Below are 15,882 nucleotides of genomic sequence, written 5' to 3'. Positions count from 1 at the left end.
TTCATAATTAACACAAAAATATAAATGTTCTAGGTCAGAGTGAACGACTAGCAGATACCTCAATAAATAGGGACAACAAGTTTAACAATTTTTTATTTAACATATTTATTTTTAACATCTGTTGTTTGTGAGACAATCATTAAATTTGGTTAATCTGGATGAAATGTGCCTAGCCTAAATGTGATGGTGCTGTTTTCCAATAGATGCAAGGTCAGTTTATTATATAAATTCAAGATATATATTTGCTAAGTCTATATCCTGTTTACTCTCAAGATTTTGTTAAAACATTGAATTTAGCCTGTACTTGAATAAATTTTAAGGACGGACAATTTTGGAGTATTAAGCTGGAGAAGGATACTGTGAATGACGCCGCAGTAAATATCCGTAGACGTAGTCAAAGACAAGCAGCATAATGGCGCCGCCGGGACCGAGACGCATTATCTTGGGTACCAGACCCTTATAGAGAGCCCGGAATCCTTCCTCGCGATATACGGTGAGCATTGTGTTGACCGTTCCAAAATACTTGATCTCGTTGGGCACTGGCTGTGGTCCCTGGATGCGGGACTTGGCCACATCGAATGGTATATTAAACAAACAGGCAAGAGTGCCGGCCAAAAAGCCAATGGACACCTTCCGCAAGAACTCCCAGGTGCTATTCTCCGATTCGGGCACTAGCTTCTTTACGCTGTGGTAGAATCCAAAGTAGATCGTATTGAACGCTCCGCTGCGGCCCATTGTTGCCGTCAGGCCTTTGTTGAGACCCCTCAGCCCGAAGCCATCGCGTCTTACAATCTGCCGGGCCACCTCGAAGGTGCTTACCATTTTACTTTGGCGGTTTGACTGCTGTGCCACCTTCACAACCTCAAATGGATTCACCACAATGCCTTCCAGAACGCCTGCCGTAAATCCCGCAAGGGCGAATGTCAGCGGGGTCGGTGATGGGGAACCGAACTGAAGTAATGGCTTCACCTGCTCGAATACCATAAACTTAATTGCTCGCTTGGGTGTTTCGGCCAGAATTGGCGGCATTAGACCCTTCCAATATGATGCGATTCCCTCCTGCCGGTACATCTTAGCGAAGCAATCGAAAACGCCAGTATAAGTTTCCTCTGCATTGACTTTGCCCGCATTACTTTGGATCTGAATGCGTGTCTTGACCACGTCCAGGGGCTGCATGATGCACACCTCGAGAAATCCGGCGGATCCACCAGATATCACCTGGAAGACGGCCTGTTTCGCCGGTGGTATATCGTGATTATTGCTCATGTTTTCCAATTGTACTTTTTCTGCCAAAACTTATTTTAATGGTCATGCAAATCTGTACACATATGCATCTAGATACACGCATATATATCTAAACTTCCATATGTATACGTATTTGCATATGGAAGTATTTTTGTTTGCCGTGTATCTATGTCTGCATATCTATTTCTATGAATCTAGGGCAATTTTAGAGATTGAAACATTACAATTTGTTAATGCGAAGCTTTTGGCAGTGCACACTTAATCGCCCAATAATTCGTTCCGATTTCGATTTCAATTTGTAAATACATACACGTAGTCTAGAAACTGTAGTAAAGAAAACAAGAAAGATATATTATATTCCGCACGCCGAATATTTTATGTAATTTGCAAAAAAATGTCTTAAAATTTAAAAAAAAAACGTATAATGTATACAAAAATATTAAATTCAATTGTAATATATTAAGAAACCACAATTTGAGATTTGCGCGACTTTTCCTGAAATTTTTTGACTAAATATTAACAACCTTTTTCAAGGGAGATAACAAATTTTTATTATTAAGTTTTCATTTTTTATTAGTCTTTTTAGATTTTTTTATTTATTATACCTGTAAACAGAAAAAAACACTGTCTGGATGATATACTCCATTTTGAAAAGTTGAAAAGACAGGGTATATTCAATGTAAGTACAATTAGTTCTCAGCTTGCATCGAGTTGTTTTTAGTTCTTAGTTATGAACGATAGCCATATCATCTACGCTGAGCTCCTTTCGGCTGTTTTTCGATTGAACAACTTTAGCACAATTCTGTATTTTGGCCCAGAAGATGCCAAGGGACGTTGCCAAATGGAGAATTGGCTAAGATGGACGGGAAATGCGATACCTTGGCTGTTGTGGCGCTCGGAGATATCCTTGAAATTGAGTAGTTTCATCAATTCCGAGCTGCTCGTCATTGCCTGTCTGCCCGGAGTTTATCGTCAGGATTTGTTGAGAATCGTGTCGAGTTCGTTGCAATACATGCGACAGACAAAACTACTCATCGAATTGGCCAACAATCAGGATTTGGGCCTGGTCAATCGTGTGCTTTTGTTTTGCCTAAAGAATCATATGCTGAATGTGGCTCTGATCTTTGGGGATTTTGGAAAAACACAGACATTATTTCGCTACGATGCATATCCCAATTACCAGTTAAAGAGTCAGAAATTTGGACAAGAGTTGTTAAGCTTGTATCCTGAGCAGGGACTGGACTTGAAGGGTTTTCAGCTGCGTACACAGCCGGATCTCTCGGAGCCCAACACAATACTCTCCCATGATAATCAAGGCAATCCTCGACTCTTTGGCTACGTTTGGAACATGCTGGTGGAATATTCTCGCAAACACAATGCCAATCTGCGACTGACTTCGGTGCCTCAACTGAGCAGACCCCTGAGCCACATTCAGGTGTTGGATTTAGCCCGGGATAAAGTTGTGGACATTGCAGCGAGTGTTCAACCTATAACCCTACGATATGTGGAAAGATATCATGAGTATGCTTATCCCGTGCACATGGGCAGCTGGTGCACGATGGTGCCCAAGGAGAAGCTCATCGGTGTGAGGGATTCCTTCACCTGGTTAATGCCTGCCATCACCATCTTTTACTTGGTTATACTTTGGATAATCTACGAACTCCTGAAAACACGTTGGCAGCGTCATGGTCGTCTTTTGGGCATAGGCTGGTTGATTCTAGCAGTTCTACTGACATCCAACGCTCAGGGTCGTTTAATCTCCCTGTTTACAGCGCCACCTTCAAAGTCCCAGGTGGATAGCTTCGACGCACTCTTCAAATCCAAAGTACGCATCTTTGGACTCCGCAGCGAGTACAGTGGCTATGACTTTGATATGAGAACCAGGTACTCTGCTGCATTCCTGCTGAGCGATAGCATTTCCGATTTAATATCGATGCGTAACTCGTTAAACACCTCGTATGCCTACACCGTCACCTACACCAAGTGGTTGCTTTATGCGGAGCAACAGGCTCATAGCACCAGACCATTGTTTTACTTCTCCAAGGATCTCTGCTATTATCAAACTATGCCCTTCGCTCTGGTTATTCCCGAGAACTCGCCACATCGGGCCACGCTGGATCGCTTTATGCTGCAATTGGGACAATCTGGTCTATATGCCCACTGGACGACTATGAGTTTCAATTACATGGTGCAAGCGGGTCGTCTGACAATGCGTAATCTAAGTGTACCGCATGAGATTCGTTCATTGAGGACCCAGGACCTGCATGATGTTCTATACGCCTACGCAGTGGGCGTCTTTATTAGCTTAACCCTGTTTGCCTGTGAGCTAATTATGTTTCGACTAAGGCGCTGGCTAACCATATAAAGAGTAGTTATAGTGTTATCATTGTCCCAATTCAACAACAAAGCACGAACGCTAATAAAATATATATTGTCTTTTGTTTCACTTTTGTGCTAAATATTTCAGAACTGACTGCGAGCTAATTTTATTTTACTTACAAACATATAGATAACCCCGTGATTTTATTATCTAACTTTTTCTAAGAACCATAAGCAACTATAAGAAAATATATGAAATGTATACTATGCAAAAACAATGACTTGATTAAAAGTGCAATAAAACGATCTAGATCTTTCTTTCTCCTTGTTCCACTCTATTAAAAGCTTTCTTTCATAAGCGTTTGCTTGTTTCCATCATTGGATTTCAAATTCAAATTTAAACTGCGCGCTCATTAGTGCTGTATAACGTAGTTTTTGTGCATGTGTTCAAGACTTGTTTGGTGTAATAATCGATAAAATTTAAAATTTGACCAATCGATATCGTTTTGCTTATTAATATGCACTATTTGTTGTATTTAACTTAAACTAACTTCACTTAAAATCACTTTTTAGTGATTTTTACTTTGTTTTCAAAGACAAACTGCTGCAATAACTTTTTAATTGCCTTGTTAAAATCACTGTACGAGCTTTTGCTTGTGAACAGCGTACTAGCCATAAGGTATATCGATAACCACTTGTTGCCTTTATTTTTGTTGACATGGGCAAATAGAAAGTTTTGCTTGGCTTCTCGGCCAAAAAGCTGAGAATAGGGGCCAAAGGTGGGCTTGGTTTTAAAGGTAACAGCCAACTTTAAGAAATTATAATAGTTTTGTTTATTCGCAGACCAGTGCGTGGCCGGAGCAATGAATGCCAGAGCATATTTTGCCACAGCCAGCGTCTTTCTGGGATGTTGCAGCGGCGTTGTTTTTCTAGAGTCGCTGGTTAAATTGGATCCCGGGGCTGGTAATCTCATTACGGCAGCACAATTTGCGTTCATTGCACTGGAGGGATTCATTTTCACATTCAAATTTGGATTGGCGAAAAGGATTATAAGACTAAGAGATTATGGACTGCTAGTGGCAATGTTCTTTCTGACCAGTGTGATTAACAACTATGTGTTCCACTTGAATGTGCCGATGACACTGCACATGATAATCCGTGGTGGCAGTCTGATATCCAACATGTGCCTGGGCACGATTGTGCTCAAGCGTCAGTATCAGGTTAGACAGTACATAGCCGTTATCATGATCACCCTCGGCATATTCATCTGCACCTATTTCTCTAGCCGGAATGTGGATGATAATCATGGGCAGGATTCGGATAAGACAGCGAATATGTTTTGGTGGCTAGTGGGAGTGTTGTTGCTGGTGCTGGCACTCTTCATCTCCTCCTACATGGGCATCACACAGGAGCTCCTCTACCGCCGACATGGCAAATGCGCCCGAGAGGCTCTCTTCTACACCCACCTCCTGCCGTTGCCCGCCTTCCTGTTTCTTCACGACAACATCAGGACACACTGGACATTGGCACTGGAAAGTGATCCCTATCGAATACAGTTGCTCGGGGGCGTGGCTGTGCCACTGTTGCTATTCTATTTGATTGGCAACGTGTTGATGCAACATCTGTGCATTAGCTCCGTCTACTATCTGACCACCGAGTGCAGTTCCCTGACTGTGACATTGATATTGACTCTACGCAAATTTGTCTCATTGGTATTCTCAATAGTTTACTTTGATAATCCCTTTACATTATATCATTGGCTGGGTACAGTGCTCGTCTTTGTGGGCACCTTGATGTTTGCCGACATCTTTCGATGGCAGAGAAAAGCAGTTAAAAGTGATTAAGCATTCCATAGATGTAATTATAGCGAGTATGAACAAAGAATGATTATTCCATTTACATTTAAGTACAAAGTACAATACATACACACATTTACGAAATAAAAGTACAAATGGTTAAAAGTAAAAAATAAAATAGTAAAAACTTGGCACAGAGCACAAGTTGCTGACTTCTGTGACCATTCAGTTGATTCTTTGGCTCATGGACTTAAAGAGACGCTCGACATACAGATACATACATATACTAATAAAATGTACACTTAAATGCATTAATCAATGCCCAAAATGTAATACTGCTGCAGCTCGAAGCCAGTCAAGCCACATCGTGGATGAATAAGAATAAGGGAATCCTTCTCTTTACGCATTGATGGTTGTCTCCCGTTGCAGCCAATTGACAATCGATTTGTAGTTGCGATTCATCCAATCAACCCGAATATCAACCTGTTCCACAATCTGTTGAATGGGCCTATCGTACACCCAGTGTGCATCACGTACAAATTCCTCCAACTCAGCCAATTGATACTTGGAGTTCATGCGCTTCGTGGCAAACTTGAGCATCGTGTGAATGTTGCTAATACTTGATCCCATGCTATAAGAGAATATCAATTAATTTCAAGTAAAACATTAACATAAACGGGCCACCTACTAGACATTTATGTCCTTCCAATTGCTGCGCAGATAATCAAAGGTAATCTCCTGACCCACCACCGTGGTGGAGACAGCGGCAAATACACGGAACACATCCTGTTTCCTTATGTGCTGACCGGCAACGGCACGACGCAGATAACGATAGAGCAGCCAAGGTTCCTTGGAGCAACCCAAAGCACTCAGCAGTAACTCCTTCTCGGCTGGAATATTGGTCTTCAAATAGCGCTCAAAGGCAAAGTCCCATTCGAACTCCGTGCCGTACTGTATGGCCGAGCAGTAGACAATGCCACGCATGTTAGGATTGATCCTGGCGCAAAGTAGTTGAAAGTTATTGATAAGATTTTTTTAAGACAATAAAAGTTGTAATTAGCAAATAATCATTGGATAACAAATTTGGAAGCCAAAAAATAGATGAATCTTATATAGATGAATCCTAGATGAATGAATAATAATAAAATTTTTATATCTTACTCTATTTTTTACTAAAGTTTACTTTTGGTTAAGTTACAGAAATATTCCATAAAAAGACTCAGAAAAAATAAAGCCACTCCTTTCTTATTTGAATTTTTTAAGATCATGCTTCTCTTTTTATAATTAATTTGGTTTCTTTAAATATATTCTTAGTTTTTTTTTTTTAATATTTTGCCAAAATGATTAAAATTTGGCAATTAAAATTAAAGTATCCGCATTAAATGACCAAACTTGAATCTAATTTCAACTCACGGATTATAGGCATCGGGATTGGGAGTTTGCACCCAGTTCTGGAACTGCTTAGTGCTCTCTGAGATGCACTGCTGATGGCCAAGATGACAGGCCATGCCAAGGATCTCAGCACGCTTCAACAGCAACGGAATGTTTTCATTAATGCTTTGTGAATCCTTGCCAGACACCTCGTCGTACACACGGCTCATCAGCTTCAGCAAATAGTTCTGCGAGAGGAGAATCAGTCAGTTGAAAGGACTTAATATTTAGATGTGAGTTTTCTGTACCTTGAGCAAATCGTAGTCACCAGATTTGACAAACATGGAATCGATAAAGTTAAAGTTTGTGATGGCCGCCTTCCAGGGAACATGGTTTGTCTCGTGTGCGAGGTAACGGGTTAGATTCATGGCTGTGTCGTAGGACAGGTAGGAGCCAGTAGCCAGATTCAAGACATCATCAATAAGCTGTGCACGATTGGCAGGTGCAATTTGTGCAAAGTTCACGGGATCCATTAAATGTGCATTAATTGCACGCCAATTATCCAGATCGTAATTGACACGATAATAACCCGTCTGTTGTATATTGAAAATAAACCATTTGGCCGTCGAGAGATTGCGATTCTCCAGCTCGTAGGTCTTGGTACGCGGTATCCAAGTTGTAGGTCGTGTATTCTGGAAGTTCAACTCCGTTGCTGTGGTGTATGTGATGGGTATCCACCAGAGAAGGCGGTCATCCGCCTTGCTTCTGTTGCCATAGACGAAGCGCACCTGCTCCAAACGCACAGCATCTGAATTGGGATGACGTGAGATCTTAACCACCGGAAAGCCAGTCTGTAGTGTCCAGGTGTCCATGATGGCTTTGACACTGGTGCTGCTATCGAGTAAACCCGAAGCCTTGGCCTCATCCGTGAGGAAACGCCAAAGATCATCCTGCGTGGCGGATTTATAGGCCCTGAAAAGAACATTACAGATTAGATTTAAAATTTCTCTGATTTCTTAGATCCCACTCTACTTACATTTCTCGCAAATAGTTGCTGAGTCCACCACGAAAGACAATGTCGGTTAGAAAGTGACTCATCATGCGTATCACAGTCGATCCCTTGGCATACGAAATGCGATCAAATAACTCAAAGATTTCCTGTGGATTGCCAACTTCCTGGGAGATTTTATGCGACGTTGTCAGTGCGTCCAGTTGGAACACAGTCTGCAACTCATTGACCACAAACTCATCGAGCAGTTTCCATTCGGGTGCCACAGCATTTGCTGTGAGATATTCCATGTAGCTGGCGAATCCTTCGTTTAGCCAAATATCTGACCACCAGCTGGGAGTGACAAGATTCCCGAACCACTGATGTGCCAACTCATGTCCCACCACAGACGCCACACGCTGCTTGTTGCTGGCGGTTGACACGCCCTTTTCATACAGCATCGCCGTCTCCCGGAATGTGATGAGTCCCCAGTTCTCCATGGCGCCCGCTTGGAACTCCGGCAAAGCTATCATATCAATTTTGGGCAAAGGAAATGCTATCCCAAAGAAGTTCTGCAGAAAATCGAGTATCTTCGGTCCAACACTCAAAGCATACTCGGCTGATCGAATGGCATCGGCTCGAGCCCAAACCGAGAAGTTACCCGAGGAGATGTGTGTGAAGTCGGATATGGCATAGGCCAAAAGGTAGGTGGACATGGGCAACGTTTCTGCAAAGTGATCCCACACATAGTTCGGTATGGATTCGCTGTAATAATGAAAAAAGGATACTTAATTAAACAATATTCTTATTGGGTGCCCTTTAAAAAACTATATTATTGGTGACAATACCCTAAAAGATTGCATGCAGATCAATTATGAAGATTTTAGAATTAAAAGAAATTTTCCCTCTATTCTAACTTCAAACTTGCATAACTTTGTCAAAATTTAACCGATTTTTATGCGGAATATCATTTTGATCATGGTTTGACCTCCAAATTCATTCTGCATTCAAATAAAATTTATTTGGTAAAAAAAAATATTTCCGTCTAAATCTGGACATTGATGATAAGGGTCCCCCCTTTGAAATTTTGAAAATTAAAAATTTTAAATCTTAAGTTTTCACTTTTAATCAACTCCTTATATCGTAATTAGTGTAAAACAACACTTTAAACTTAATTCTGAGACCTTTCATTTTCTTGTAAAAAATCATGTTAAATTGGACAAAAATTTTGACTTGTAAAGTTGCTAGGTTAAGGTATTGACCAACTTCAAACTTTCATAACTTTGTCAAAATTAAACCGATTTTCATGCGGAATATCATTTTGATCATGGTTTGGCCTCCAAATTCATTCTGCATTCAAATTAAATTACTTTTGAAAAAAAAAAAATATTTTCGTCTAGATCTAGACCTTGATGATAAGGGTCCCCCCTTTGAAATTTAAAAAATTGAAAATTTTAAATCTTAAGTTTTCACACTTAATCAACTCCTTATATCGTAATTAGTATAAAACAACACTTTAAACTTAATTCTGAGACCTTTCATTTTCTTGTAAAATATCAAGTCAAATTGGACAAAAATTTTGACTTGTAAAGTTGATAGATCCACGGTCTGACTAACTTCAAACTTTCATAACTTTTTCAAAACTGAACCGATTTTCCAACGGAATGTCATTTTGAACATGGTTTGGACTCTTAATTCATCCTGCATTCAAATATTATTAATTTCCTTAAAATAATTTTTTTGCCAAACATTTGAATACCTATTTGTAAGGAATCAACTTACTGATTATTGCTGGAGAGGATTGGCATATTGGAGATGGTGGTTAGGTGACGTGGCCGGGCGATGTGTAGTGTAAAGTTGGCCTTGAGAGCGGGCTCATCGAAGCAGGGAAAGGCGCGTCGTGCGTCCGTTGCCTGGAACTGTGTGGAAGCGACCCATCTGCATAAATCAAAGGATCATTAATTGGAGTAGTTAGCAAGCAATCAGTTGAGCCTTACCTGGTCTCATTGAGCACCTCGTAGGAGCTGCGATAGAAGCCCTGCAAATAGTCCTTGATGATGCCCGTGAAGCGTATGTTCACCACGTACTCCGATCCTCGTAGCAACTTGTCATACAGCTGGATGACGAAGAACTGTTTGGCTGCCACGAGATACTGTTTATGGATCCTCAAACTGTTTGTTTCCCATTCGTCCTTGTCCTTGGATACAACACGATATACTGCGACATCATTCCGTGTTATGTTGAGATCCTCGGTGTGCATGGTGATATTGTAGCAATCCTCCAGGACACGCACTCGAATCTGAACGGTGCCCGTGAAGCTAAAGTTGCCCTCCATCTGAGGCACCAACGAGATGTTATACTTCAACGGCTGTATGGATCGGGGCAGACGAACATCTTGAACGTATTTGGGTTCATCGTCGGTGCCATGCGAAGTTTTTGAGTTGTGCAGACGAACGCTGGTGCAGACGATTTCCTCACCGGACTCGGGCTCCAAATGAGCACAAGTTGCGAAATTATAAACAATGAATCCCACTGCAAGCAGAGTGCAAATGAAGAAGGATGCCAGGAGCACCGCTGTCGTCAGGGATATGGAGAAGCGTTTGCCCATTCTCGAGAATGTGGTTATCGGTGGATTGGATGAATTGCTGCTGGCTGCATTGCCATGACGATTTTCCATGTTGAGATTCTCGTGCAGTGGCATTTCCTTGACAACCATTCTCGTTGACATATCCTGCAGAATGGAAGAAAAGCTATCAGTTCCGAAGGAGTAACCACCACATCCGTTTCCACTTCCGCTGCAAATTGTGTCATTTAATTGTGGTGGAGGTGGTGGTGGTGCATTGTAATTCGATATACGAATGCAGGTTGCAATCTCAGCGATTGCCACTTAAGTGGTTTCCTTGCCACAACCCTTACACTCATTTTGTGGTTAAAAGGGGTTGCATGCCCCACACAGCTCAATGCATTTTGAATACCTATTTATGTTATTAACCCCTTGACGAAGTGCAGCACAAAGGATTCATTTAAGTTTACTTTAAAATGATCAAACTGCATAGACAACTTCCCTTTGTAAAGTCTATACTTGAGCAGCATTTAAGCTTGTTTCAAGTTGAAAATTAACCGGTAATAAGTTTTTATACAAAATAATAACAAAACAAAAAATTCCTTGTTTTTCGCTCAGTGTAACAGAAAAAATCTGTTTAAATTTCTATGTTATGGGTTTGACAGAGTTATGTGTGTTGTCTAATTATTATTTATTAAATAACTGCAAGTTTTTACTATGATCTTAGTCATGGCAATAAAACAGACTGTAATTTTCAATGGAGAAACTGGTATACATGAGAATACCCAATATCAAGTAACACTAGTACTACGAATTAAATAGGTAGACGGCAATTTTCTATTCGGGGAAACCCCTGTTCACTCATACATTTTCAACTAAGCACAATCGATATCAATTAATTATATGCTAATTATCAGTAGGAAATTCATAAAGTTGTGAGATATTAGCATCTGGTTAAACCATCTTCAACTTGTTATGTCCAATTCATATAGGCAATACCCATACGAGAATCTGACCACATCTTATTATAGCCAGACTTGCGTTAATCCTTATCAAACTGTCAACCTCAGTTCTAGTACTATTAATATTATATAAGACCTCATTAATTATATATATAATAAGTCATGATAACCTTCTGTATTATAAGAGATTAAATTAATTGCAGTATGTGAATTATTAGATTTATTTTTCAATTAGCAACTCATGGGATCAGAAATTAAACTTAATACAGTAAAAGCTCTATAAATTGAAAATCCCAATTAATTCATTGCTGACGCCAATTTTTACTAAAATTTTATCAAAATTTAAATTTTTAAAAATATTTGTTAAAATTGACATTAATTAAAATTTTAAAAGTGTATTTTATTCTTAAGTCAATTCAGAAAATTTTCTATACATAAAATCGTAATATTTACTGTCGGAACACAGAGTATCTGGTAGTCGAGCACGCCTGAAAAACGCATTTCTTTGTGTTGCATATGCAAATACAGAAAAATATGTGGCATTTAAGTGTCCCCGAATGTCCCGGTTAATTGAGTTGAGTTATGACATTAATTTGATCTGTTGGCTGTGGCAAATTGCAACAATTAAAAGACGGCGACTGTGGCAGCTACGTTGACCCCGTGACCTTCATTTAAAACTAAAATGATATGTGACGACGCCCTCTTTTCTTGCTGTGTCTTTCGATGGCAATGTCTTGGCCCTAAGGGGTTAGCGGTGGGTGGCTGGGTGTTAGGTGATAGGGGGTCAGTGGTCAGTGGTCCCATGGCGAGGGTCCAATTTATAGAATTATTTTTATTGATCACATGCGTAAACAAGACGATGATGATGACATAGTAGATGATGATGGCGAGTATAATTAAGATGATTATGATGATGACGCGTCTTTGTATTATTATAATTAATACAAGGACATGAATTGCAGACTCGTCGCTTTTAACTCTGTATATACACATATGTGTGTTTACATACATGTGAGTTTATGTTTGTTTGTTAGTCCACTTGATTACAACGGATGAAAAAAGAAATTGAATCGTTTGTCCACCCCGCGGCGTTTGCTTTGAATCTGTTTTCCATTCGCACGCGTTTTCAGACAGACTGTAAAAAGTAATTTTATTACACGATGACAGATTATGATAATAATGATGTTAATGTTTATATGCCATGTGCTTGTATTTCCCCTCTATCCCCCTCTCCCTCCACATCACCGTTGGCACGCTACAAATGAAGAAGTGATCTCGGTTTGGTCTTACCAATTTGCACTTGTGCTCTAATTAAATTTCAGGCCAAAGTTAAATAGACTTTTCGCCATTTTTTTTTTATATATAAATATTTAATGAATTCATTCCATGAATGGCCATAATAATAAAGAACGCTCAGTTAATTAAGGAAATTTTTGTATAAAAAAAAATGTTTATTAATCCTGCGTGAGCATATCACAAATTATGAGTACATTTGTTGGCATTTAAGTACAGTGAACAAAGATTTGTTGGCCGGATGGAACACGTTCTCTTGGTCGAGCTCAGATACTAATAAATATATTTAGCTTATTTTTGAGAAAAATTTAGCCCAATGTGGAAGTATAAATTTTCTTTTGAAGTAAAAAAAAATTAGCTTGTTTAACTTTTTTTGTATACTCTCATGTACGATATAACAAAAAACTAATAAATTCATCAAAATTGGTTATAAACTAGTCGGAAAAATATGAGTATAAATAAAAAAGTATTTTAATTAATATATTTTTTGTTTACTGAAACGATCATCTTATTAGACAGCTGACTTTAGTAAGTTTTCACAGTATAATGAAGCAACGGGTATGGTGGGTGGTTGAATACATTTAAGGTGTCGAGAATAACTGACATGCCGGGTATACAGAAAATTATTTGTGTTTATCTTTAACAGATGCAAAGATGATGCTGAATAATGTTGAAGATGTGCGCAAAAGCATCCACAACCAAACACACAAATAGGGGGAAACTGTATACAAAATAAACAACATTTTAATTGTGCAGAAATAAAAACGAAATTAAATGGAGTGTCGATAAGTTCACGGCTTATAATACAATGAATATATATGTATATCTATCTATATTCATTTACAGAGGCGTAGCCATTTTTGCGCGTTGACGGATATACTTTTTATATATGATTTTAAAAATATATTAAATAATTACAAATAAATGACATGATTAACAGTCTATGCTTCTTTCTTACAAATATCTTAGAAAATTCCTAAATTTAACTTTATTTTGATTTAAAAATAAAAATGCATGCTACATTTAAATGCACTCATTTATATTTAATAGTATTGCCAAAATTTCAAAATTAACTTATTTTTGTGACTCCGAAAATCTGTCCGAAAAATGAAACCGGTTGTTTATATAAAATTGTGAATAAATGTAAATAATGTAAAGTTATAAATGTAGGAGCGATCCCCTCTTGTCTACGCCCTTGCTTATGAATTTAAATAGATATATATTTATGTTTAAAAGCAACGACCGGCTCCAATTTTCCAGCAAAGCAATCAGAAATATGGAGCACATCTGGATTTGCGCTGGAGCAAGGGAAGCAAATCCACTTAAAATTAAATTCCAATCGAAGGGATTATAAGTGAATTTTGTATTTGGTTTACCTGGCAACCTGTGGCTTTTTCCTCCAACTCTTTCCTCTGTTCTTTCTACACCTTTACTGTTATGCAGTTTGTATTATGTTTTAACGTCGCAACCGCATTCGCATATGGCAGTAAACACACACGCACCCACAAACACACGCACGCACCCACAATCCAGCGGCACTCAGTGGTCACTAATACAATTACAAGCGGAAATTTGCATAGATGTATGTATGTATGTAGGAATATCTGACGGTCAAGGCAAAACTTTCACTGTCACAAGCGCGGTTTAATAATTGAATTAAAGTAACGCGTCCAGGAAACTTAATTCACTATATATATAGTATATGTACACTCCACGCTATGAGCTCATACACAAATAGTGCATAAACTGCAATTTAAAAAGTGGCTAGCGCCGGCAGCTGCGAAAGGGATACAACACAACCGCTGCGTCTAAGTGATGAGAACAGACTGAAAGTGCGACAGCAAGAGAGCCAACATAATCGCACTCAACGTATAGATCGAAATCGAAATGAGAGGACAAACAGCTTTAGTTAGCGTGAGAGTGTTAAGTTTACATGTGTGAGTAGTCGGCGAATTAGTGAGAGTGAAATATAAAGCAGCAGACAAAAATATAATTTTAGGCAAACGGCTAATGTGAAAAGCTTGTTGCAATTAATTAAATATAAAGATGCAATGTTAAAATACCATGGATTTGCACAAAATAATTAATTAAACATTTTGAAAGAAAATCAAAATAAAAAAATTAAAAATACTTTTCTTTTTATTACCATGCTCAGACATGCCCACAGACATATGTTCAAAACGCCAACAGAATCTAATAAATAATAATAATAAACTGATCACATTTAGTTACAAAATTTTTTAGAAGGACGCAGCAGCACTGCAAAATGTAACGGCTCATTGAAATTGTAATTGTCTTGATAATCGATAGGAATTAAAATATTGCATTACGTTGTTATCGATTTATTTGAGTCGTCCCCAATACACGTAAAAAAAAATCTACAACGGCACGCAAATTAAATGTTTTGTTAGTTTTTTTAACATTAATTTGACAAAAGTTTTTTTTAATTTAACTTACTTTCAAATGTAACTTAAAGAAGATGCAGCTTTTCATACATTTCGATCGTTTGGAAATATTGCAACATTAATTAAAACCAGTTGGCAGCACTTCTACTATATTTGTAAATCAGCTGTGCCGTCCCTGTTTTGCATTTACCTTTATTTTGCTGAGCTGCAAATAAAATGAATTTTAAAGTCGTTTATGTGACAGTTGGCACCACAAAATTCGATGCACTCATCCAAGTAATGACATCAGAACCGGTTCTATGCGCATTAGCTGATCGCAAATGCCGGAAACTTGTTTTGCAGCACGGAAACTCGACGCCGGTAGATGAGGCGGAACTGAAGCTTATCGCTAAGAAGCATATCATCGAGGTGGAACAGTACAAGTTTCGTCCAAATGCTGAGGATATTCGGGCAGCAGACATGATCATTGGACACGCAGGTGCCGGCACTTGCATGGATATATTGAACAACGGCAAGCCTGGATTAATCGTCGTCAACGATGATCTTATGGATAATCACCAGCTTGAATTGGCACGTCAGTTGGCCTCCGAGCAGTATTTGTATTATTGCAAGGTGAACCAGGTGGCCGACAGTCTTGTCAATCTGGACTTTGGAGCACTGCAGCCTTACGAGAAAGCAACAGAGAATATGCAAAAGTTTGTGGATGCCTTGAATGAACTGATGAGACATTAGCCAAGTTGGTTTTAGCCCAGACGCCTGGAGAGGGCGCTTAAGCTATGTATATATTTATTTCTGATTAAACACGATGAACGATTACATAATAAGAAGATTAGGCAATATGATGCGGCTGGCTATACGATACATAAATTCATGATTATTAAACATTTATAGAACAATTACTAAGCATATTTAAATTCATTACAATTGGTATATATGTTTT

General features: G+C 38.8%; 5 protein-coding genes across 6 annotated transcripts; 3 read left to right on the top strand and 2 right to left on the bottom strand.

The window, feature by feature from the left end:
• Positions 1-67: 67 nt before the first annotated feature.
• On the bottom strand, positions 68-1,510 carry LOC117790705 (mitochondrial 2-oxodicarboxylate carrier-like). The gene has a single exon (XM_034630239.1). The coding sequence runs from the start codon at positions 1,264-1,266 to the stop codon at positions 340-342; it is 927 nt and encodes a 308-aa protein (XP_034486130.1). The 5' UTR covers positions 1,267-1,510; the 3' UTR covers positions 68-339.
• A 465-nt stretch (positions 1,511-1,975) lies between these two features.
• LOC117789471 lies at positions 1,976-3,660 on the top strand. Its single transcript, XM_034628502.1, has one exon. The coding sequence runs from the start codon at positions 1,976-1,978 to the stop codon at positions 3,608-3,610; it is 1,635 nt and encodes a 544-aa protein (XP_034484393.1). The 3' UTR covers positions 3,611-3,660.
• A 589-nt stretch (positions 3,661-4,249) lies between these two features.
• Positions 4,250-5,669, top strand: LOC117790482 (UDP-xylose and UDP-N-acetylglucosamine transporter). 2 transcript variants are annotated; one of them, XM_034629937.1, is made up of 2 exons: positions 4,250-4,343; positions 4,408-5,669. In XM_034629937.1, the coding sequence occupies exon 2, from the start codon at positions 4,428-4,430 to the stop codon at positions 5,406-5,408; it is 981 nt and encodes a 326-aa protein (XP_034485828.1). In that variant the 5' UTR covers positions 4,250-4,343; positions 4,408-4,427; the 3' UTR covers positions 5,409-5,669. The 2 variants fall into 2 exon arrangements, with proteins under 2 accessions (XP_034485828.1, XP_034485829.1); XM_034629938.1 differs by lacking the exon at positions 4,250-4,343 and having other exon boundaries at positions 4,645-4,784; positions 4,850-5,669.
• Positions 5,429-14,360, bottom strand: LOC117790480 (aminopeptidase N). Its single transcript, XM_034629936.1, has 8 exons — positions 13,914-14,360; positions 9,717-10,450; positions 9,502-9,657; positions 7,768-8,484; positions 7,040-7,703; positions 6,774-6,979; positions 6,049-6,357; positions 5,429-5,991 (listed from the first exon to the last, which is right to left on the bottom strand). The coding sequence occupies exons 2-8, from the start codon at positions 10,445-10,447 to the stop codon at positions 5,760-5,762; spliced, it is 3,015 nt and encodes a 1,004-aa protein (XP_034485827.1). The 5' UTR covers positions 10,448-10,450; positions 13,914-14,360; the 3' UTR covers positions 5,429-5,759.
• A 759-nt stretch (positions 14,361-15,119) lies between these two features.
• LOC117792109 (UDP-N-acetylglucosamine transferase subunit ALG13 homolog) lies at positions 15,120-15,841 on the top strand. Its single transcript, XM_034632095.1, has one exon. It carries the CDS (start codon positions 15,159-15,161, stop codon positions 15,672-15,674), a length of 516 nt encoding a protein of 171 aa, XP_034487986.1. The 5' UTR covers positions 15,120-15,158; the 3' UTR covers positions 15,675-15,841.
• The last annotated feature ends 41 nt before the right edge of the window (positions 15,842-15,882 follow it).

Source organism: Drosophila innubila, assembly GCF_004354385.1.
Source record: "Drosophila innubila isolate TH190305 chromosome 3R unlocalized genomic scaffold, UK_Dinn_1.0 2_E_3R, whole genome shotgun sequence".
In the NCBI taxonomy this organism is placed as follows: Eukaryota; Metazoa; Arthropoda; class Insecta; order Diptera; family Drosophilidae; genus Drosophila; species Drosophila innubila.
The sequence above is the reverse complement of the archived record's forward strand: the minus strand, read 5'-3'. Positions and strand labels throughout refer to the sequence as shown.

Excerpts from the sequence above, each read along its gene's own strand:
- LOC117790705 (XM_034630239.1), bottom strand. The coding sequence starts at position 1,266 with ATGAGCAATAATCACGATATACCACCGGCGAAACAGGCCGTCTTCCAG.
- LOC117789471 (XM_034628502.1), top strand. The coding sequence starts at position 1,976 with ATGAACGATAGCCATATCATCTACGCTGAGCTCCTTTCGGCTGTTTTT.
- LOC117790482 (XM_034629937.1), top strand. The coding sequence starts at position 4,428 with ATGAATGCCAGAGCATATTTTGCCACAGCCAGCGTCTTTCTGGGATGT.
- LOC117790480 (XM_034629936.1), bottom strand. The coding sequence starts at position 10,447 with ATGTCAACGAGAATGGTTGTCAAGGAAATGCCACTGCACGAGAATCTC. Across the intron at positions 9,658-9,716 it reads GAGGTGCTCAATGAGACCAG|ATGGGTCGCTTCCACACAGT; the intron begins GTAAGGCTCAAC and ends TGATTTATGCAG. Across the intron at positions 7,704-7,767 it reads AGCAACTATTTGCGAGAAAT|GGCCTATAAATCCGCCACGC; the intron begins GTAAGTAGAGTG and ends TGTTCTTTTCAG.
- LOC117792109 (XM_034632095.1), top strand. The coding sequence starts at position 15,159 with ATGAATTTTAAAGTCGTTTATGTGACAGTTGGCACCACAAAATTCGAT.